At 44.5% G+C, this 24506-nt stretch overlaps 1 protein-coding gene across 2 annotated transcripts; it reads right to left on the reverse strand.

Annotated features, from left to right (window-relative positions):
• Positions 1-522: 522 nt before the first annotated feature.
• Positions 523-23634, reverse strand: PAX9 (paired box 9). Of its 2 annotated transcripts, XM_040558631.1 has the most exons (5): positions 23411-23634; positions 21897-22523; positions 19573-19712; positions 14318-14470; positions 3652-5117 (listed from the first exon to the last, which is right to left on the reverse strand). In XM_040558631.1, exons 1-5 carry the CDS (start codon positions 23412-23414, stop codon positions 4863-4865), a joined length of 1179 nt encoding a protein of 392 aa, XP_040414565.1. In that variant the 5' UTR covers positions 23415-23634; the 3' UTR covers positions 3652-4862. The 2 variants fall into 2 exon arrangements, with proteins under 2 accessions (XP_040414566.1, XP_040414565.1); XM_040558632.1 differs by lacking the exon at positions 14318-14470 and having other exon boundaries at positions 523-5117.
• Positions 23635-24506: the final 872 nt, after the last annotated feature.

The raw sequence follows: 24506 nt of genomic DNA on the forward strand, positions 1-24506 counted from the left end.
TAATCAGTTGGGACCAGATACTAAACAGAGCAAATTGACAGCTCCATTTACTCCAGGTTACCAAAACCTAAAAACTGATCCAAATTCTAAAAACTCTTGTGTCGGCTTTGGGTGCCATTTCCATTCAGCCCAGTATGATTTCAGCAGTGACAGAAGAGCTTCTTAAGTAGTTGGGAGTTGGGACAGAAAAAGAACAGTGGGAGTAGCTACAACCTTAGAAAGACTCACGCTGTTAAATGTCCTGCCTATTCATAGCTGTATATATAATATAAAGCTCACTTAGGTCACAGGAGATACTGAACATAATTGGTATGAATAAAGTTACATTCAGGTGTGAAGCAACTGTGGGAATCATAGAAGAAACGAGTAAACAAATTAACAGAAAAAAAATATTTTAGGCGTGTAAGATCTTACTGTGAATTTTTGTCCACCTTCACTATTGCTTAAGGAGATGTCCTATCAGAAAAACGCTCAGGGCACCTTGATTACCCCTTTAGGCTGTTCTCACTACTGTGAGGTGGAGAAACAGTGTTCTAGACTGACAGAATACATGTGATCTTAATTAACTAGCCATACACCTCAAAGCAATGTGCCTTCTATAGATAAAAGTTATTGCTGTACAGCTAAAATTATTGCTTTTCCCAGTCACTGTAAATATAAACAATATTTCAGTGATGTACTCCTATCTTTATTAGCCATTCTAACCACCTCTGTGAAATATTTTTCTGTTATGCTAACTGAAGACAGTTTCATTTCATGCCACTTGACAGTTTCTTCTCTAGAACTCTTTAAGTAACTTAAAATCATGTATTATTCTGTCATGAAAATGTTCCCTTTATATAAAGGTTTGTTGTCAAATGAATGCATATCTTGCAATTGCTGACAGTTTCTGTATCACCCCATACTGTATTCACACTTCAAATGCTCTTCCTCTTATCAATGTTCAATCCTAAAGAAATATCTTTCCAGATTGTTACTTTAAAATGACAGTTCACATGTAAAGTCTCGTTTCATAAGTGTTTTTTAATGCATTAAAAAATAACAAATAGCTAAAAATAGACATGCATTTTCAGCACTTTCAAGGATGCTTGTACTGACATGATCAGTTAACCTCTCTTTTGTCTAAATTTGACAACAGTGATTTTTCATACCTATTCTAATTGATATATAAAATCAGTTAAATCAGCTGTGTTGCAGTTTGTAATTTTAAGGCAAATGTTCATTGTTGTTGCACTTCATTATCAGTACTTAGCCAAAGAGAAGACACTACTAAAATCATTTTGAAAGTGAAAATCAAAATGCTTCATAATTAGTCTTTTATTAATTTAGGGCATTCAAAATATAAAAATAAAAGACTTTAGACATACTGTATATACATATATAGCCTTCGGTTTTACATCCTTTCCAACGTGATTTTTTTTCAGTTGATATCTCAGCCTGATCTTTGATAAAAAGAGAACCATTAGAAAGCAGAAAACACAGCATAGTTTTAGAAAACAAACCAATGAATGTGCCTTTTTTATGTCTCTTCCAGGCCAATCCACCATCGCTCCTCGTGTAATATGGGGTCAGATTCAGTTTTACACCGGGGTCATGCAAACACAGTGGGGCTGTCACAAAAGGGAGTATTAGACTTCACTGATTTATTTGAAAACATTTAATGCTCTAGGAATGGAGTCTAGGCTTTTTGTACTAAAAACTTAAATTCTGCACTCATGTATACTGCACATCTCCCAGATTAACCCATTCACCTCAGTGAGTTCATTCCAGATTTACACCCCTGTTCCTTACAGCAGGAGCTGACTTCTATTTATTACTTGAAAAACAATTTCTCTTTTTTTCCTTTGTTTATTGTAAAGTAGCTTAAAGTTGTATGGCTAATAAGCTAACGTGCTGTGTTTTTCAGTTTACCCATGAGTGTAAGCAGTAAAAAGAGTCCTTGGGCAAAGAAATATTCTGCATCATAGGTTTACATTAAAAAAATAGTTATGAAATTTGACCAAAAAAAAAGCCAGTCACCAAGGGCCAAGGTCAGGCACCTTTGCTCATGCTGAGCGACACTTCCTGCATGCAGTCCTACTGACTTTCCACACAGGTATAAGGTGGTATTTACAACAGGCAAATGCATGAAGCACAAACTGTACTGAAACAAACAAACAAACAAAAAATAGTTCGTGATGGTGTGTGTGTGTTCACAGATGAAGATTAATTAATAAAATGTCTTGTCCTGGCTTTAAAAAATTATCCCAATTAAGATGAAGACAAGATAATTCAAGCAACTCATACAAGCTGAGGAACTGTTTTTCTATCTTCCACAACACACTAATGCCTCATGGGAATCTCAGATAAGCAGACTTATATCCCAGAAATTTCCTTGTTGCACTGGAAAATACGGAAAACTTTTAACATAGGTGCACTTCATTGCAGGCTTGCGAATCCTTGGAGCTCAAAAATCTGTGCTTTGAAAGGCTGCTTGTCGTTTATCTTTTTATCACTTTTTCCTTAGATGTATATTGCCTGTGTTGCATGGGTGACAATAGGTAGACTTAATAATTCCATTATCCAGGAAAGAAAAGGTTGAAAGCTAAAATTCTATTGTCAACTAAATCAGTTATTGACTCGTGATCTTTTACTTTTTTTTTTTTTCTTTAATTCCTAGTTTATTTTTAGTAAAGAGCTAGTCTACAGTTAAACCAATTTATTTTTCATGGTGGCTGCATAAACTTTTATCTTATTTCAACTCTATGTAAAAACAGAATAGGATCAGTCACCCTACTAATAGTACGGCAGTGTGGAAATGCACTTGTGTGCAAATTTCGTTACAAGTAGTGGTTTCCAGCAAACAGTCTGTTAAAAAGTGTTCTACTGAATAGCAATGGCTTAAGCGTCTCATTAAAGCTAACCAGCTGTTGAATTCCTTTGCTGTACTGAGGCCTGAGAGTATGGGATCATATTTAAGATCAGATCTTTCTTTCCTTAGGGCCATAATACAATACCTGTGTTCTTTACAGAAATACTGTTCAGTTGACTGTTTTTTAAAGCAAAAAGCAAAGGTGGCTGCAATAAGTAGAGTCCACCTGTATTTCAGTGGATTTACTGTACACAACATTTGTACTGATTACTTCTATTGTTAGGAAAAATTGCCCACTGTTGTCTCAGTGATGAAACCTGGAAATCTACAAAGAGAGGAATGTATTTTAAGAGAGGACTGTATTCTACCTTCCCACTGAATGAATGTTTAATATTGTACGCAGATAGAGCAATATTTGAAGAATGACGTTTTCTCCTTTGTTTTAACCATCTTTGCTGTAATTTAAGTTATTGCACAACATTTATAAAAATATACAATATATTAATATTCTATGAAGGATATGAAATCTCACACCAATCTTTATATTTTTTTCCATGTTCATATTCTGAACATACCTACAGCATGTGGAAAGCATTCTGGAATAATATTCAGAACTTTATTATTGCCCAAGGAAAACAGGTAAATTTTCAAAGATCAGAATGTTAGCTCTCTTGGGATAAAACTTAAGAAGGTTTAAAGCAAAATAAATGGGACAGAGTACTTGCCACTGGATACAGAAATCTAGAAAGGGAACTTGTTAATATTAAATAATATCTGTGTTTGTAGCACCACCACCAGTATACCTACAAGGGAAAAAAATGATTCAGAACAACATTGTAAACTTTACCAAGAGCCATATTTTACATTCATTAAAGCAGAAATTAAAGACAACTTCTTCTTAAAAAAAATATATATAATCTTGGGGCCAAAAATGCTGGACACAAGTGAGCTGACAATGACAGTACAATTCTGTTTCACAGTGGTTTTGCTAACTTACATGGCTTTGTAAGCATCCTTGCATGTTTCACACTAACAGCATTTTTTTCTCTTCAGAATTCAGTTTTGTTCAGATATTTTCCACCCATTTCTGTTTCTGTACTTAACATGGATGTGGTATTTTGTGAACATGGGAGGCTGGGTGCAACTGGGGAGTGTTTATTGACTGGATTTTGGTCTTTGAATCTTCTGCTAGAGAAATAACTGTATTTCATGAGATGCTGAAGCCTCCACACAAAAACATGATGAAAAAAATCTTACCTAAACTTCATCACCTGAGGCTATCACCCCACCACGCAAAGACACAGAAAATAGCTAGAAAGTCACCTTTTTAACTTCCAAGAAAGGAGAAAAAAAAAAAAGAAAAAAAAAAAAAAAAGGAAAAATACAAATGTACTGGGGAGTGAAAACAAATGCTGTCAAAAGCCTATATTTACAAATGGATAAAAGTACTAATGTATTACTGCCACTGATGACGAAATGCGAGAAGAATCTGAGAGCTGCACATTGCCTTGGTTCTATATTTGATTACCAAAACTCAACAAAACAACAAAAAAAGTGATCTCTTAATAGCAGTGGATTGCATAACCTCATCAATATGGAGGTTTGTTCTCTAGAGACAGGTCTTTGGCAAATACCTTCTATTTAGCCACCATTGCTGATTTGAGGCATAGCAGAATTTCCTGTGATGATTTTTCTTTATTGATTTCTACACAAATCTTAACAACAATTGCACATTTAACAAGTCTGTGGTGATTAAGAATAAATACGTGTGGTTTGACCAGAGGAGAGTAGACAAGTTTCCACGGGCCCTTTGAGGGACACAAGATCTTTAGTCGGAGAGTGCAAGGACATCAGCACATTCCCCTCTGTTTGTGGTGTTGCCTTCAACTCTTTCAATCCCGAAAGTCCAACGGGATGCAAGTCAGGAGGAGAAATGCCCGGTACTGCCAGCACGAGGAGAGCAGTCCGTGAGCCAGGCGCCGGGGACGCTCATCCTGGACCAGCTCCTGCATCAGAGAGCGGAGGCTGTGACTGAGTGGCTGCCTTCCCTGGCTGTCTGCATGCCCTTGAAGGCCAGCGAGGTGGGGAGGTCGCAGCTGTGCGGGGAGAGTGGTGTGCCTCCGGCATGCTGCCAGCTGTGGCCCGCCATGTAGCCAGAGGGGGCAGCGCTGTATGTCATGTACGGCGAGACTTGGGCTGGCGTGGCATAGGGAGGCATGGCCGGTGCAGACACGAAACTGCCGACAGCTGGGAGGCCGTTCGGTGCCTGAAAGGAAAGGGAGAAATGTTTCTAAGGGAGTAAAACAGTTTAGATATAAGGGAGAAATTCTTCACGGTGAGGGTGGTGAGGCACTGGCACAGGCTGCCCAGAGAAGCTGTGAATGCCCCATCCCTGGAGGTGTTCAAGGCCAGGCTGGATGGGGCTTTGAACACCTGGTCTGGTGGGAGGTGTCCCTGCCCATGGCAGGGGGGTTGAAGTTAGATGCTCTTTAAGGGTCTCTTCCAACCCAAACCATTCTATGAGTCTATGATTCTAAGACAAATCCTATCTGCAATAAAAGAAGCTGCTGAGGCATTTGTACAAGAACCAGGGCTGGTGATGCCCATATGACAGCAGCCAAGAGCCACCCATCATCATTCCCCTGGATTTCCGTGGTGCTGAGGCCCCTTTGTGCTTTGCTTGTAAGACCAGCTACCCTGCATCAGCCCCGCACACCCCTCCCAGGAGCCCAGCCATGGCCGTGACCAGCTGCTTACATTTAGAAAACACATACAAAAAGCAGGGCAAGAACTACCGAGACTTATTCTGTGCTACTATTATGGTTTAATTATTAGGTGGTCCTGTGTGGAGCTAGGAGTTGGACTCAATGATCCTTGTGGCTCCCTTCCAACTCTGGATATTCAATGATTGTATGAAGGTAGCCTCCTTGTAAGCCTACCTGCCTTCCACCAGCAATGCCAGGGACTCCTTAAGCCCATGGTTGCATCTCCTGGTGATGTTCAAGAGCTAGTGCTGGATCTATTTGTGATGGACCCATCCCAGCGCCTCACCTGCCCCAGCCCCAAAGGGCTCAGCCCTGAGCTGCAGCAGGCAGGCGCGGGCACGGATCCTGGCACAACGCTCCCTGGAGCGGAAAGGTAACAAGCAGCTGGGGGGATGGGAACATCTGAAACTCTTTGGTAACTGTTTGCTCAGAGCATGAGTCAGAACTGTAGTAGTATTACTGATGATGTCTTTTAAAATCTGTTTTCTAGGTATCTGGATATACCCCTGCAAAGGTTCTTTGCCCACAGCTTCTCCAGGTTTCAATAGGGCTTCTGTGCACAAAGCAATTACAGGGCTGGGTCCTTTCCTGCAAGCTATTTTCCTAGGTCCTCCCTAGGCTAGGGAGAAGGGTTTCTATTTAAATAAAGAAGGGAGAGTCCTTCAGTCTACCAGGGTAGGATTTCACAATGAATGACTCCTTATTTGAATAAAAAAAAAAAAAAAAAAAGTTCAGTGGTTTATTTCACACCCTATAAATGCTTCTTCAGCAGAACAGGAACAAAACAGGATCATTTATCTTGCTTAGGTTTTGATTTGTGTAGTGTTTATGTTTTAGGATTTCTGGTGTGTTTTTTTTTCCCAGAAAGGTTTTCTATCTGGGTATGAAAGAGCAAGTATCAATTCAGCAAATCATGCCGTGTCTGCCAATTTTGCAGAGATTTAATCACCTGGTAAAACTGGACCTAACCTGGATAGTGCAGAGTTGAGAAATGAAACAGACTTTTGTTCCTGCTAAAACTTTATTCAATGTTAACATTTCACTTACCAATCTCTGTCTGGATTGCACCTGCCTAAATTTCCAGTATTTATCTCCATAAACAACACTGGCCTAGTTTCAGGTTTGTTTTTCCTACCAGTGTAACTCAGTTCCACTGGCTGGACTGTCCTCTCATTGCCACTTGGGAAAATAAGCAGTAATCCTGCTGGAGTCAATATAAATGTGTACAGCAATCTAAAACAGCAGGAGACAGTGAGGGGATTCCAGCCATAAGCTTCAAATAGGGATATTAATTAGTGCAAAACATACAGCTGCAGCAGCAACATAATCGTCATTCCAAATCCATAAACACTTTGTTGAGGCTGAACTTGCCTTATTCTTTTGAAAATCCAAATATGTGACCTGACCTTCAACTCCAATTACACGTCCCATACTGTGTCTCAGAATTACACTTTAGCCTTGGTTCTAAATATCAGTGTTTGCAACAATACTAATTAATACAAACCCTCAAATAATTGCACTGTAAATTCGTACACTTCTTAAATCACATGGAAAATTATTTTACTGAATTTACCAGAAAGTAAAAAGTGTGACAGGTCCTAAATAGCAGCTGTTCTCCAAGCTCCCTGACTCTTCTATTGTGCAAATGCTTTTCAGCAGCATATGAAACAAGAAAAGAGCACCTCTCTGGTTTTCCTGACAGCAACAAAAAGCTTTTCACAGGGGCAGCAGAGCCATTAGAGGTGGGTTGTAACACTGGGACATCAAGACCCACAGCCTAGAGGGATCCTGCAGGGAGAAGTACAGAAACCCTGATGGAGGGCTGGAAAGAGACCTGGGACAAGTCCCTGGGGAGTCTCATAGCCGGTGCGGCAGCACAGGACAGCCAAACCTCCAGCCCCTGAGGCTCAGAAGAGGTTGTTTGGACTCTGTGATGCCACCCTGCTCCCCCAGGCTTGCCCACTTCCAAGCAGTTTGGTGCCAAGCAGTGGGCTCAAGGATGAAAGCCCTGTTTTAAGTAGGGTTCCTCAACACGAATGGTCATGTCCCTTGGTTGTGCCTTTGCAAGGATTCCCCCTAGGCTACAGAGAAGTCACACGTCCCTCTAGCCTCCTGCATTGTTGCTGCTCCCCTCTATCACATGTGGCTCTGGGAAAAGCCAGGCTCCTCATTTGCCATGGAGAAGAGAAAATGCTTCCCATATGCTGTACAGACTGCCGTGCTATAGGATGCTCTCCAAACACTGGCGCTTCCTCTTAAAACTCTTTAGAAAAGGCAGATGCTCTAACAGCGCCTCATCTGAGGAAAAATAAGTACTTAGGCTACGAATGTATCCTTCAAAGCTGTGTGCAGTGCTGACTTATGCCAAGTTGAAATACCACTTGATGCAATCGCTTTGCCAAGCATCTCTACCCACCCTGCTATCACAGGCCAAGTGTGTATGGGTAGTGCATGCCGTCAGTGAGAAAGGCAACTTTTGGTCCTCAAAAAATGAATTCCTCCTATGTCCAACCCTAAACTGCATCCAGGAAAAAAAATGTATATGTATATATATATCTAGAGATGGTGACTATGTCTACACATGTAAATAAAATAGACCAGGGCCAACTCTCTGGTCCTGAGGATGAGCCATGTCACACAATACTCGTCTCTACAGCTCACCTTCCTTCTGCCTGAAACAAGAAGGCCTTGTCCACGCAGCCTGCTGGGAAGGGTCCCTGGGCTGTGCCCTGCCAGACCCCATGCTGAGGGGCACGCTTTTCTTAAACCACAGCTGTGATAACTGATGTTTTCATGGCATCTAACTGTTTGGAATGTGAGGAATATCTTGCCCTAAAAACAGAGGCCAAAACATGGAGATACTTGTGTAGGGACCACCAGTTGTGACCTGCCAGAGGCCACCAACACTTGAAAGCTATTGTCTCTCCCTCGCTGAATGAATGAATCACTCTGATTTTGTTTCCAGGGCTACAAAGCTTTACTGCTCGAAGACATGAAGATGTGAATGCCAATCGATGTCTCGAGGAAAACAGGCAGCACTGGGGTGGGTAAGGACTGGCCCAGCACACAGCATGGTTCTGCTCCAGCAGATGTTTGAGCTGTCCTGGCAAAGCAGCCAGAGGCCTATTCTGGTCCAAATGTAAAACCGAGGGGCTGGAGAAAACCTCACCTTGCATGACTTAAAATTGTGCTATTCAAAAAAAAAAAAAAAAAAAAAAAAGTCTGACTTTCATCAGTGAAGGACTTGGTACAATAATTTTAACCACAAGGGTTTTTGCTTCTAAACAGCTTTAGATACAATGTGTAGGTTATCAGAAGGGTTGAATCTTGTCTGTCAATCTGGCACTTTTTACAAACATGACATTCACTTAAAATAAATGGAGGGGATTAAGTTCCACAAGCCTGTATATACTGGATGAATAATTCATCCTGCAGTATTTCAATCAGAGGAAATGAACACCAAAATCCAAACATTCATAATTAGGAGTGCGAGAACCCCATGGTGATTATGAATTTTTAAAACCCTTAGAACTTGTTTTAAGTGCAGAGCTTCTTGAACATTGTTTTTAAGTTTTATAAACAGTTTTTTTTCCTTAATTTAAACCACTGCCTTTCAAGGGAAACAATTTAAAAAGCAAGCAAACAAACAAACATGTAGTTCTAACTGATGGAGAACCTCTGCTGTGCGAATGATTAGGGTTCCTGTTTGGAGTACTTTACTGCCTGGCTTCTACAGAGACCAGAGAGAAATATTTGCTCTGCATTGCTGCCTCTACTGATGTTTTGAAGTAACTGACGGAATAAGTATTTCCAAATTTTAGAGCTGTGTTCTCTACCTAAAACACGTGACCTCCAAATGATTTGTAAATTCAGTCAAACCTGTTCTCACAAAGATACCTGCAAAACAACAGTCGGGTCAGGATCACAAGTTCAGTCTCGTGCTGTTCTACTGCGTTACTGCTGATACGCGCCAGTGCAAGCGAAGGGAATATCCAAGACACAATACAAAGCCAAAGGGACTTAAAATGTCACTTTATGTGATATAAAATGATGATGCTGAAGCAAATGACTGTGTGCATTTTCACCAGTGAAGGAGTTGACTCGGTAGTTTTAACCCAGGGACTTTTAGTTTTAGACACCCTAGGTACAATACATTGTTTTCAGTCTGTTTGGGATTTGGGATATAAAGGGGTGGGTAGCTGAAAAGCAAGTCTAGACCCAAGCCTGCTTGGGATTGTCTTTGGAACAAATAATTTCCACCAGCTGTTTAGATTCCTAAAAGTCGAAACCTGAGATAGCCCCCTGCAACTCGATTTCTGTTAAGAAGGTTATGCTGGTGTAACGTGCCATACAGCTTCAGCCTCCTCTCCTGTATTTTAGGAGACAGGACACAAACTTTCCTCACAAACTTCCCAAACAATCCATGCCAGACAAGCAATGTGACTTTTTTTTTTCTGCCTTGGCCATGTTAACACCAAAGAAAACACAAGCTAGATTCCACTTTCAGGTATAAATTCAAATTCTATATAGATATATTCTATACCTCTCTGTAACTGAGTGATATCATTTTGTTTCATCCCTTGTCTGCTTTTCCTTCTCTGCATTTTGCTTGCTAGATATGTTCTATGAGCATCCAAATTAGATCATCTCCCTGTGATCCTTTCACAAGTAGGAAATGTTTCGTAAGATGACCCAGAGTCACCTAATTTTTCTCAGAAACAGCATTCCAAATTGTAAACTTGCATTTAGGTTAGTTATTATTAATAGCAGTCATGTGAATGACCTCATTCCAAGTTTACATGAATACAAACGTTAGGTGGATGCCACCTCGGTTTTATAGTCTAACTCCACAGTAAGTGTTCAAAAGAATGCAAATGATTCTTCTTATTTTAAAGTAATTGTTTCCAATGATTTGAGTCATCTGCCCATTGTAATGCAATTGCTACAATATTGTTTTACAGAGATAGTTTTCTATATTGACTAAGCATATGTTTTGTGGAAGTATTCAAAACACTTATTAAAAAAGTGTTTCTGGAGAAACAACTTTGGCTTCAAGACCAAGCTAGCTAATTTGACAGCCCTAATGAGCTTGGACAGTGAGTCAGACCAAGCTCCCGTGCCGGAACCAGCAGCAGTTCTGCCTGTGTCACAGAGGAACACACCTCTGGTGAGTTAGGCTGCTGCTTCATACGTATTTCCTAACCCTAACTCTGCCTTGGACAGAAGGAACCCTCCCTGTCATTGGATCAGCAAGCTCAGCAATTGCCTTTATCCTCCAGCCCAGGGCCTTTCCCCAAGAGCAAACGAAACAGATCTGTGGAGGCATCACCACAGCACTACCGAGAGCAGCAGCTCCCCTGCAAAATGGAGAGCTGGCAGCAGCTTAACTACAGCAGCGCTACCAGAGCTCCACAAACAGATGCTCTCTTGCTGCTCATTTTTCAAAACAAAAAGCTTAAACAATTTCTGGAAACACCAAATGTTCTCCGAATGTCCTGAAAACGCACTACAGGGTAGCTACTGGAGGAGTCATTTTTTCCACAGCAAGGGAAAAGCATAGCACGGAACTGAGCTGAATATCGAGTCCTTCAATCAGAAGAGCAAACTGCCTAAAAACCCAGAGGATATCTAATGTTCGTAGTGACGTGCACATAATCAGTCAAAACGGTTACGGCAACAAGACTAGGAGCAATCAAATGCAAACTACAAACATAAAGGAAGCAAACCTGCTAAATCTCCCTTTTAATTGGAGGTTAAATATGATTTATAAATCAAACCAACAGATGGGATCCCAGGGGAAGAGTAAACAAATTTTCCAAGTAAAACATCAGCAGCAGGCATGTAATGGAAATCTCATTTCAGAAAATGGCATTACCTAAAGATACAAGTAATACACCTAAGTTTCTTTTAAGCTTTTAAAATAACTTTAAAAATAGAATAGTAGAATGACATTTAAAAATATTTTGGTACAGATTGTAGTTACCTAAATTAGACCTAAATTCTGAAGCTACTATTCAGTACTTCAATGGGAAAAATGACGTGATCCTACAAACACTCATCAGCATCCCCCTGAAATTAACGTGCCCACACAGGTAAGTCACAGTAACCTAAAGAATAAGGGCTACAGAAGTGAGCAGTGAACAAATTTATCCAGTTCATGATAACTTTTCATTCAGAATCTAAGAAAAATTTAATAAAATTGCTAAGATGGCAGAGTACATGTGATAACTTAGTCAGAGCTGATTCTGCAAACCACAGTTTAGTGACATTTCCTAATACTGGAAATTTTTTGCAAAAATCTTTTCATAGCTCATATTAAACGGTATCCATATTCTTATATGAATTAACTTATTATATTTAACATGTTCCCACTTCCATTTTCTGTTAATGCCACTGCAAGCAGAAGAGACTAGAATGGACTCTGAAAAGTGAAAACATTTTCATCAAATAATTGTGACGTCCAAAATACCCTTGAACAGACGGGGGAACATTTTGTAGGTAGGATATTACTTTGAAATATATGCCTTAATTTTCAATAAAGATTGGGCAGCAGTAACATACCGGAATTGAGGAGCTTTTAAAATAACACATGGGCAAGATGTTTACAGTCAATCTGTCGCTCAGCTGAGCTGGGTTGATTCCCAGAAGACTGGGCTTTGAAAAATAGGAAGAAAACTTTCAAGGATGGGGAGTTACAGGATCCCTCTTTCACTGTAAGTTGTATGCTGATATTCTACTTGAAGACACAATTAAAACAGAGTTATATGCATGCTTAAGTGCTTTAAGATTGCAAACATAATTAGTTATCCAATCCTACATCATCTCTCTTACATTGATGCTGTTTTCTTTACAGCTACTTTTCCCATTACTAAATTCAATAGTCCTTGCATTACACTGTACCACATGAGCAAATCACACTACTTCCTTCTAAAATAAAACTTCATTCCCTTAATAATGAGCAGATCCTATTCCCTGTGTTTAATGTGCTTTTTTATTAACTTAAAGTTGTTTCCTTTACTTGTAGGCAACCCCAGCTGCACTGAATAACACAGAAATCAGATAGGATCAATTGAGTGTTTTAACTATAGTTGCGACATGCATCAAAATCACTCTTAATTATATTTTCCTATCAAATTTTAAATCTCAGCCTCTTCGGGGAAATAAAAACCCACTTTTGAAAATAGAAATAACTTGAATTTACACACTATCACTGATCCTTTCCTAAAGGAGCCAGGGGCATTTTACGTCTTTTCCAAAACAAACTACAACAGAAGAAAAAAAAAAGAAAGAAAGAAAAAACTCTTTCACAAAGACTTAAACTGATAAAAACAACCTGAGACAACCTAAAAACAGCAGAGGGAAGACGAGGCAGGAGAAAAAGACGAGACAAAGCAGACCGAGGGAAACCTGAGTGCGAGGGAAAAGTGGGAGCAAGTGTTTTAAATGCTTCTTCAAAAGAGGATTATTTTAGGTGATTTTTCACAGTGAAGTGATTTCTACCTCATACGGCACACCAGGCACACGCTACAATGCCTGCCTAAAATGTCTCGCAAAAGCAGAGTATTGTGCAAAGGCTGTATGTTCATGGAATGGTTTTCATTCCAGTTTAGAAAGGACTATGTAAGTAAGTGGAAGTCACTGCCTTTTCAGTGAAAGTGTTGGCTCTTGGATTGTCTTCTGTTATTTAGCAAACCTCACAACTGAGCTACTTCAACCTAATGTGAAAAAAAATCTATTTGCTCTGAGTACAAAGCTCGATTGCAATAACGAAGACACAACTTTAGCCTCCCATAGACAGATATACTGTGCTTACTAGGACAAAAGAAAAGCTTAGGAAAAATCATGCAATGTGAACAAACTCCCCTGAGTAGGAACTAGGAACAGATTCCCATAGTTTTAGAACAGATTTGCACAACAATTTCCCCCTGGTATTTTGGCAAAATCTGGAGTCAGGCAGGGCAACTATGGACATTAAACAAGCAAATACAATGAAAAGAATAAACATTTGTTCTTTCTACAATGATGTACTAAACTATGATTTTTTAGCAAAAAGCTCTACAAAAAAAATGCCTTCTGTATATAATATAATCTACAATTTATTGTAATTTTAATACAGGGTATAAGTATTTAAATATTGGGTTATTTAAGGTTGAGGCTGTGAGGTTGGCAGAAGGAGATGTTACAGGCACAGAGACGTCAAAGAGCTTCTTTCTAGATGGACCTTGGGTAAGTATGGGAACAAACACAACACATCCCCATTTTGTCCTCTTTAAGGAGAGGCAAAACTGCACTCCCCTTTGTCTAACAAATCTCTGATGCTGTAGAGGCCATTACTGGGAAGTTATCAAGTTAAGGAAGGTGAAATCACATCCCCTCAATCATTGAATGACCATCATCATTATGATTAGGCAAACAGGCAATCCCTAACAGACGATCAATTGCCACAACAGACAAATTCAAACACACTGTACAGTCTTTATCTACTTTCCACTCTCCTGCAAGTACCAGAAGACTGAAGAGATGAAATCCTATCTGGTCCCCTTGTCCCGACACTCTGTTCCTTGGCTGAGTGAGGTATCTCCCACCTCTCGCTTTCCAGTCCATAGTCCTGTTTGTCACAGCAGAGCTCCTGGCTGCTTGGGGCCCTTTGAGCAGAGGGTGCTCAGCGTGCAATTTGAGTGTCATTACACCATTCACTCACCTCTCTGACTTTCTTTATTAGTTTCATCCGGGTGGAGTGCCCTGAAGCCATGTGGGTTGGTGGGCAGGGCACTGTGTTTTGGCCGTGGAAGCAGGTGGCCAGTAAGAGGCAGGTCTCACAAATGGGGTTCGAATGGGGTGCCATCCAGATCACCTGGGAAGGAATTGGGTGCAGGTAGTGGGATCAGCTCATGCCCCTCACCCACAACATGCATTGACATGGATGCCTAGACCTCAGACAAGCCACCTTAAGTGACAATATTTTAATAATAGGCACTGGCCTGGAGATAATAAGACAGAACCAGAGTCTCCAAGACAAGGTGAGAACCCTTGCACCAGACAGGAACTCTGCCTACAATTCTTCTCGGTCATACGTCAGGGAAGCTAATAAGTCCCTCTCCTTAATACCACCCCCTTCCCTGGGTATGGGTTGAGATCAGGCAGTCTAGACCTTTATCCTTATGGATTTTGCATGTATCCATAATAGGAGTCCAAATCTCTGAATCCTGAGTTAGAAAATAGGATGCCAAACAAGCAATCTTCAAATGAAATTTTGCAATAAATAATCTGTGTAGGAGGGTCATGTAACTGGCCATAACATTTAAAGTTACATTGTCATCTTGCTCCCAAAGAAGTAATTATATGCCACAGGTTCTAAGTAGTGTAGATAAAAACAATTACAGATGCTTTGGCCACCACATATATAGTTCATTGTTCATCTACAGTCAAAGATCAGGAACTTAAATATTTACATTGCCTATACTTTCTATGTAAATAGTTGTCCAGAATTGCACCCACAATTATTTGCAATCGCTTGCCCTAAAGTGGAGCCTTCTTTTTTATGCTGCAAGCACATGTTGCTCATGATCGCCTAATCAGAACACAACTGAAGAACAAGGGGCGCTATCCCGGCAAGCTGAAAAGTCAAGGCAGTAACAACTGAGGAAGTTTTGCTGAGGCAGAGGTGAAGGGGTTGCTACTTTGGGGTCTGCCCAGTATGTCACAGGAAGATGTCACCCGAGGCATGTTCACAAACCCCTTTTAATTAAGACGAGTGTTTTCAGCAACTCCAGTAGGTTTGGTTTCAGGCCTCCTAACAGCTCAGCCTTTCCATGAGCAAGCTTGCAACAACCACTTGCTCTTAGGTCCCAGTTACAAACATATTTCTGTTAATGAGTATCAGCTCCCTTTGGCAATGCGCGCGTCTACTTTCTGCAAGGCACACAACAAATAATTCTGAGAAAAAATATTTCCAAAGCCATTTGCCTCTCAACAAATTGTACAGGCATACGTCAGATCTTCTGTATTTTCATACATGTGCAAGTACAAACTGCAGTTCTTTCACTTTACATGTCCCTGAGGTTAGTCCAAAAAGTCACAAGCACGAGATGGCTGAAAACTGCATTTTAAATATGATACATATTTATTAAATAGTGTCATTTCAAATGCAGGGAACAAATGGCTTCATATTCCAGTGATTTCAGCTGATATTTGTTTTTCAAATGCAGCCATTAGTATAAGCTGCTTAATGCGTAAAATACTCAGAATATTCATTCTTTGTGTTAATAATATAATTACCCATGGAAGCCTTCCCCCCAACACCACATTGAATGGGCCTCTCAGTATAAATAGTGGAATGTAACTCAGCTCTGTATGAAACGTGTATGACCTAAAACTGTCAAGCTCTCAGAAAAATCTATTTTCCTTTTTGTTTTCTCTGATTCACAGTTGCTCTGTTTGCAATGTTGTATGACAAGAGAAACGTGTGGCAGTATTGCAGTGGGAAAATATAATGCAGTTACTTACATAGAAATGACAACTTGGGGCATCAGGTAATTAAAAGTGAAAAGAAGCTTTACAAGGCATCGCTGTGACTTCCTGTGCAGTTTTTGGTGCAGAATGACAGACTGCCAGGCAGAGCTCTCAAACTCCCCAAGCCCAAATACCAAACAACATTGCAAACAAAGGCCCAGCGACACCAGGAAATTAATAACACTTAACGTGAAAAATGTTCTACATTCAGTTCAGTTTCATGTTAAACAAGTGTGACTACATATTGCTGAGGCAAAAATTTGAAGCCTTCCTGCCTCTTTTGCGCAATCCTTCCCCAGACCAAATTGCCACTGGTGTGTGGGGCAGGGGACGAAAAGCAGCCATTTGAGCTGGTCTCCGAGATCTGCCCTGGCTGACAAGTGTGGGAGTTCAATGGGAGCTCTGCCTGAACAAAAGGCTACAAGATCCCATGTGTTGAAACAAGCGTTTCACTTAGAAGGAGGGTGCAAACATATATGGTTTAAAAGTACAGAACATTTTGTTCTTCGGGCTCCATTTTTCTAGTCTTGCTCATGCAGAGGGAATTTCCAGGGGCCTTCCTGAGAGGTAAAATATCTTCCATGATTAAGGCTGGAGGAGCAAGTCCTTCACCCACCTAGCAGCTATGGAGCTGTTCACAAGCTGTGGGCAGGTGAATCGGTCTTGGATGCTGCAGATGCTTAAAATGTATAGCTGATATTAGTTAGAAACAGCAGAATTCCCTACAGGTCCCACAGAATCCTTCATTAATGTGCTTCAGAGCACATTCCCTCTGCTCCTGTTGTGTAATTGGAAAGCCTAAGTAAAACACACTCTCTCGATTCCCTGCTGCTCTACTCCTGCTGTAGGCTCCACTGAGTTTGGTTATACAGACATAAAGCTGGAGTAAGTATTACAGAACAGCCACTTCTCTTCTCCAGGGGAAATCCGCTGTCTGCCTTCTTAAGACCCAGCATTCACAATGAGCTTTGTACAGAGGAGATGAGGAAAATAACGTTTACCCTGAAGTCCAAAGGCACAGCCTATTTCACTGTAATCCTTCTGGCATGTAAATTATCACTGTGGCTTCTCCATTTTCCGCCACTCCAGCTACCTGTTTGCTGGATCTGTATAAATGAACCAATGTTCTCTCCTTCCCCCTGCTCATCTATTTACATCCAAAGCAGTACACATTGTGAAAGACTATGTAAAGATCCAAGGATGTGTCTTTGGCAAGACTTAACTGTAACAGCACGTCACCCCAGACTCCCTGCGCTTCAGCGAATGGACAACTAAGTCAGTTCTACATGTAGCAAGAATTTGGTTCATAAATTCACTTTGCACCTTGTTGGAACAAATCTTTTGTCAAAAAAATAAAAAAGCAAAAACTGCAAAAAAATCACATTTTCACATCCTTATTTGGCATTAATTTTCTTTGAATACATTCTCTAGTAAGCAAGTCTGAATACTAAATGAATAGATTGGTGTATAGTTCAGAAATTTCCAAAATCTATTAATACGTATTGTTTGTGGGGGAAATCTCCTTTTTATCTTCTTTTAGTGAGCATAACTTAGAAAATGACCTTTTGGATAAATGCTTTTTTGTTTGTCTGCCCTTTAAAACTCTTTGGACAATGTATTTTGATAAATGAATTCCACTTTATTAATAGAAATTTGCTCCATTTTTAGATAGTGAATATGTTTAAATTACATTTATCAGGCAATCTTTCAGATTGAACAGAACTTTAAAATAAAACTGGTATTGACAATAGAATAGTGATATATTATCAAGATGAAAACATAAATATCGAAAGAGTGAAAAAAGATAAAAAATAGTTTCCAACACTGAAATAGTTTCCAGCACTGAAAATAACCCAATTTACCCAATATTGTTCCTCAGCGTGCCTGTTGAGATAAATGAGATTCCAAAGGTTTATAATCTATGAACGACTTTCTGTGACTATTTCAGTAGAATCATTCATTTGGAAAGTGAATGGCCCAGACTGGCACTTAAGACAGGAGAGCCACGGTACAGCCATCCTCAACAGAATAATGGCAAGATATTTCCACAATTTTTAGCAAGATTCCTAACAAATTATTCTAATTTGTTTTTGTTGTTGCTTTAAAGAAAATTGTGGAAGAGTGAATATTAACTCTAATTCTAAATCTAATTCTAGCTTTAACTGCACAGTCATGGCTAGATTGCAGTGCACATTTTATGTAATACGCAATGAACAAAATAATAATGGGATAATAGAAAAACATAATACAAAGCAAGTATAATGCATAAAGAGCAGAATATTGTTTGTAAGGCAGAATATATAAAAGTGATTGTTCACCTTTGTGACCTACGATATGTCCAACTCTGCCTCCTTCACCTCGTTGCAAGTATTCATGCACTTTGCGCTCAACAATGTGAAAGGGTCTGATTCAGCTACTCTCAGCACCAAACAGGAGATACAAAAACCTCCTCAACGTGGAGTCCAAAACCAGGCACAGGACTCATCAAATATGTCCAAAGTCTCTGTCCTTGAATAGTAGCATGCTAAACGGAGATCACAGTTTTTCCTTGAATTCATTACAACTATAACAAATGAATTGGAGGGAAGGCAACGCTTCTGAGAAACTTGTGTTACATTTTGAAATGTTTCCATCGGATGGAAAAAGTACAGTTGTTTTTTTTTTTTATATTATTTCTTTCTTTCTTTCTTTCTTTCTTTCTTTCTTTCTTTCTTTCTTTCTTTCAAGCCTGTGCTTTCCCAACTAGCAACAGTTGAGTCTTTTATAGCTTTTCTCCTGGCATGGGATTTGATTAGCAAGTACAAGGATTTAGACAGAGATTTGTTAAGTCACAGTTATATTGTGTTGCAATTAAAATGTAGGAAATTCGCAGTCTACTTAAGCGGTTAAAAATGCTTAATGTAGGAAGCAATTACACCTCATTTTCGAATTATTCCCCTGCCTACTGAGCGCAGCCACAGTACAGTGCAGCCACCAGGGCGGCGGTCGGCAGCGCCATGGGACGCCCCCGGCTTCACCCGGCCTGGGGGCGGCTCGGCACGGCTCGGTTCGGCACGGCGCGGCAGGGGGCAGAGACCCCGGGAGCGGCGCGGCCGGGGCCGGTCGCGGCGGAGGCCGGTGCGCGGCGATTCTCGGGTGTCTACTCGGCCGGTTGGGCCGGGCAGCCGCTGCACAACCCGGGAGAGAGGCGGCCGGGGTCTCCCGGGGGGGCTGGCGGCCGCCTGTGCTGGGGGAGGCAGCGGAGGCTGCAACGAGGCTCTTTCCCGACGTCGCCCCTCCGTGCGGAGTTTTTTGGCTCACGACCCAAAAAACCAAGCAGCCGCCCAGCGAAGGCCGACACCGGCCTGAGACCGGGAGCGGCAGCCCCGGGAAGGGGCCGCAGCCCCGGGGCCGAGCTCAGAGGCCTGGAGCATCCCCCCCGCCCGGCCGCCCCTCTCTCTTTACCTGGCTGTACTTGGCCTCCTGCTCCAGGGAGCTCTTCTCCAGCCCGTTCACGGCGTGCTGGGCGGCGGTGGGGAAGCTGTTTCGGCCCAGGCTGCTCCATTCCTCCACCTTGGGGCTGGGGTAAGACGAGGTGTCACTCACTGCGGGAAACACGGGGGAAAGGGGGGAGTTAGAGGCAGGGGTGGCTTGCTGCGGGCAAACCCCGGCCCTGCTCCCCGGGGGGCAGAGCTAAGGGGAGGCCTAAGGGGTGCCCCCTGCACCGTGCTGGGTCCCCAGGCTGGCCCTGGAGGGGGGAATGCGGGAGGAGGAGGAGGCGGGCGGGGGGGCTGCGGTGTCCCCCGCTCCCCCTGGTGCAGCTGATGGAAGAGCATCCGCGGCCAAGGCAGGAGCTGGCTCGTCCCCGTGTCGCTGCGCGGGTCCCCACCTGGGGTCTGCAGGATTAGATTTGTCCGGCATGTGTGCGAGCGTGTCCGAGGGCAAAGTGTTTCCCCTGGTAGAGAAGTAACCCCAACACGGCTGCCCAGCGCACCAGGCTCTAAACAAGGTTGGGACCAAACCCAAGAAAACAAAGCAAATAACCAAGCAAAACGCACAGACGAAAAAATAATAATAATAATAAAGGAAAGAGACGAAAAATTGGAGCAAAGGGAAGAAAGAAGACAAAAAGGAGAAAAGCCCTGTCCTTTACACGCATCAGCCGCCGCACGGGAATACGGGGCACGGCCGGGAGCCGGGGGGGGGCGGGGGGGGGGGGCACGGCCCCTCCAAGCCCCGCAGGAGGGTGCGGGGTTGCGGGCCGCCGTGGGAGCGGGCGTCCGTGCCCCAGCACCCCGCTCGGCCCCACGCCGAGGCCGGGGAAAAAGCACAAATCTGGAGTTGTCTTAAGAAATTGAGCTCTCTCGGTGAGCGCCCTTTTCTGCTGATCTCACACTTTCCCATGAATAGGGGCTTCCTTTCCGTGTCAGCAAGGTCAGTTTATCCTATAAATCAAGGGCGAGCAGCCCCCATCTGCGGCATCGGCTGCTCAGCAGCCCCAGGTCGGTGCCGGGAAGGGGAGGGGGGAGATTTTACACCGCAGAAAGACGTGTGCAGCTCCGAGGTCTGAGAGAGACGGGGAGATGCCGAGACACCCGGCAGTACCGTCAGAGGCCTGCCTGCCAATGTGGTGTTAATAAAAGAGGAACTCACTAAAAATCTCCAGTTCTCATGTGATTGTAATGTTCTCGTTCTCTTTAATGTTCATTGCCAACACTACCTCTCCCCAGCACAGAGCAGAGGTTGCCAGGCGTGTATTTTTAAAGCCGACTCGGAAACATATTTGTTTGTGCCGGCGCGGTCTGAGGATAACAGTGTACCGTGAAGCAAAGGGCGAAGAAGGGCAAAAATTCGTATGTCTGTATAAATAAAACATACTTATGTGAGTATGTATTGCTTGGAAAAAACGCCAGCTTTCGGAGGAAAGAATAATTATTCTGCAATACATAAAGGATCACTTTGCATTTGAAGTGCTGCTGGAACCGGACGATTGCCTTTAAAAACGCAATGAAAACAAAAATCACCCCCCCTTCCCTCCGCTAATTGGGAGGGAAGAGTGGGACGCAAAGATCGCTGTAGGCGAAGGTTATTTTAGACTGTTGTTTTAACCACATTCACTGTTAGTTCACTGGCAGAGACGGGAGTGGAAAAAATGTCCCTTTCTCTGCGGCAAAGCGTAGCGAGCGGCTGGGAGACACGACACAGTTTCCAGCCGGAGAAACAGAAAGAAGGTGGAAGGGATACAAGGAGAAAATCTTCGGGGTTTCGTTTTCCTGGACCACCGCTTCGAAGGAAAATACAGCATCAGAATTAAAGCAATTAGGTGACATTTGAACTTCCTGCCCGAGCAAATTTGGCCTGATTGCGAAAACTAGAGAAAATGGACTGCTCGCTAACGCCAAGGTGGCGCCTGCGACCCGAGGGCGGCAGCGAGCCCTGTCCCAACCGGAACCGGGACCAGGACCGGGACCGGGATCGAGACCGGGAGCCCCGCGGGCCCCGGGGCAGCGAACCCCGGGGCCGTTCCCCCCAGCCGGAGTCGCCACTTTTCGGGTCACAAAGTTACCGGTGGCTGCCGGTATTTCCCGTTCGCTGGTACGCCCGCGGCTCCCCCCCGGACCTCCGACGTGCCCCGGTCACAGGGCACAGCCCCCGGTAAGTTCAGTGCCGGGGAAAACGCAAGAGGCTTCCCGGGGAAAGCCGCGAAAGCCCCTGCCGAGCCTCGGAGGGGACGGGGAACGGAGTCTCCGGCCCTGCCCCGCTGTGGCCCCGCGTACCCCCCTCCTCACCTTGGTCTGTGATGGAGCGGATCCCCAGGATGTCAGTCACTGAGTGGGACGACGGCCACGTCCGGGGCATGGCCATGGTGCTGGGAATCGCGGGCACCCCTGGGGGAGTGGGCACCTTGGCTCCCGCAGCGGCGATGGGGCTGGGGTAGGAGTAGATGTGGTTGTAGGGCAGAGCGGGCTGTGGGGGCGGCTGGTGCTGCTTGTAGGAGTCGTAGTGATTCTGCTGAGACAGGTTGCCGATTTTGTTCCGGAGGATGCGGCTGATGGAGCTGACCGACGGCACGTTGTACTTGTCACACACGCCATCGGCCAGGAGGCGATCCCGGATCTCCCAGGCGAAGATGCCCGGATCCCTTTGTTTGTAGGTCCGGATATGTTTTACCACCGTGGGGGTGGTGACCCGAGGCTTGCTGCCTCCGATAGCCCCCGGTAGGATGGAGCCGGTCTCGTTGTAGCGAGCCAGGATTTTGCTGACACAGCCGTGGGAAACGCGGAGCTGCCGGCTGATGTCACACGGTCTGATACCCAGTTGCGCCAGTTCCACAATCCGGAGCCTGATGGCATTAGGCAGGGGTCTCCCGTTGACAAACACCCCCCCGAGCTGGTTCACTTCCCCGAAGGCAGGTTCTGCAAGCAAACACACAAACACACCCGTCGGACACGGCCAATGGTTCTGAAGGGGGCGTCTGAACGCCTCGTCACCAGAAAGCAGTTGTCACAACTCGGGGACCCCCTGGTCACTCCACTCACGCTGCTTTCAAATAGCAGAATATCCCCGAAATTAAAAAGAAAAAAAAAAAAAAGGAAAGAAAGAAAAGAAAGAAAAAAAAAAGGAGAAGGCGAGACAAAAATGGAAGAAAAGAAACGAAAGAAAGAAAAGCCGTGACAACAAATGTCACATTTCTCCGGACCGTGCATCACACGTATTCCGAAAAAGCACATTCCAGAGACGAAAAGTCGCCTGAACAGGCAAGTCAGCCTTATTGCCACAGGAAGAGGAACGTGAAGAAAAGAAAAAGAAAAGGAAAAGAAAAACATTATCAAAGGCGTGGGGGAGGGGGAGGAAGGAAAAGTAGTTGAGGAAATTCTTTTAAATCTTGGGAGAGGCAAGGGCAACGCGGTGCTTCTGAAAGCCTGGTCGCGACGAACATTTTAAAGCCCATTTCTGGTGCTGTTAGCGCCTCTCTCTTAACAGCACAATTATACCAGGCTGTAAAACAAACGTGCTAAAATGTTAACTGCTCAGATCGGTGTCAGGAATAATATACAACGTGCCACAGGCTCCAGCCATCCACTCGCCTGCGATCCTGCCTCGCACTCGCCTAATAACATTAATAATAAACCGAGCAGTCATTAGCTTTCTCTCTTCCCTGCTCCTGACCCTCGGCACGTTCTTACAACTTGTAGGAACACGAGCAAAGTCAATAAGGGAGCTGCGGCGGCACATGACGGCGCACGGGTGCTCCCTCTCTCTTGACAGCACTTGAACCCTCCTGCAGCTTCCAGCCACTTACCCATTCCTCTGAGCAGGACACCTCTGAGGCTGCCCTAAATCCCGAGCGGAGCCCTAAGCCCCGAGGCGCTCTGCCGGCCTCTCGCGCTGCCGGCCGCCCTAGCCCACCGGGCTCTCTGCTTTCCAGCGCAGAGGCGGCAGGGGCGCGAGGAAAAAGGGCCACAAGGCAATCTGCTTCCCGGCAAGAGAGCCTTGACTTGTGCATTTCAACCTCAGGGCAACGTGGGCAGGGCTGGGCTGGGCAGGGCGCCGCAGCCCATCACTCACCCGAGCCCGCCCCCGGGGGCGGCCCGGCGGCCCAGCCGCCCTCCCAGTGGCCAGGGGAGATGACAGACAGCACGGGCCTGGCGGCCCTTCCGCTCCCTCTCGGAGGCGTGCTCGGCACCTGGGTCCCCAGTACAATAGAAATGCCTATTTAATACCTGCCTGGCGGTAAGTTGCACGCCAAGTGCAATTAATGCCGGGGCGGTGCTGAGCGGGGCTGGCGCTGTGGTAGGGCAGCACCCCGCCAGGGGACGGGGGCGGGCGGGCAGCCTCGAGGGGACGGGAGCCGTCGGGGGTCCGCGGCGGGCCGTGCCGTGCCGTGCCGTGCCGTGCCGTGCCGTGCCGTGCCGTGCCGGGCCGGGCCGGGCCGTGCCGGGCAGGGCGCAGCGCCGGGCTCCCAGCCCCGCGACACCGCGGCTGCTGCCGGTCTGGCCTTGCCCTCTCCGCTGAAAGCCGTCGGGGCGGCCGGGGGTTCCTCCCCAGCCCGGTGCCGGGAAAGGAGGGTGTGCCGAAACCCGCGAGGGGCTCCCGCGTTTGCTCGCAGACACGGGAGAGGCGTTCTTTGTTTTCTGCCCCCTTGCAATAAAGCGCTTTTTAACTAACGAATGGTTCACGGGTGGTGCAGGAGACGGTAGCGAGCGGCGGCGGGCAGGTTATTGCTGGGGGAAGCCGCAAAGAGGTCGGGACATCGGCTGCAGCATCTCCTGCCCCGAGAGGAGACGGGCAGGGGGCTCCCAGCCACCGGGGCTGCTCTTCCTCGGCCGCCAGAGCCCCCCGCGGGTTTCGTTTTAGTCCCCGTACTAAATGTGGCGCTGGGCTTAACTGTAAAACAT

The sequence above is a fragment of the Cygnus olor genome, chromosome 5 (genome assembly GCF_009769625.2).
Source record: "Cygnus olor isolate bCygOlo1 chromosome 5, bCygOlo1.pri.v2, whole genome shotgun sequence".
NCBI lineage: Eukaryota > Metazoa > Chordata > Aves > Anseriformes > Anatidae > Cygnus > Cygnus olor.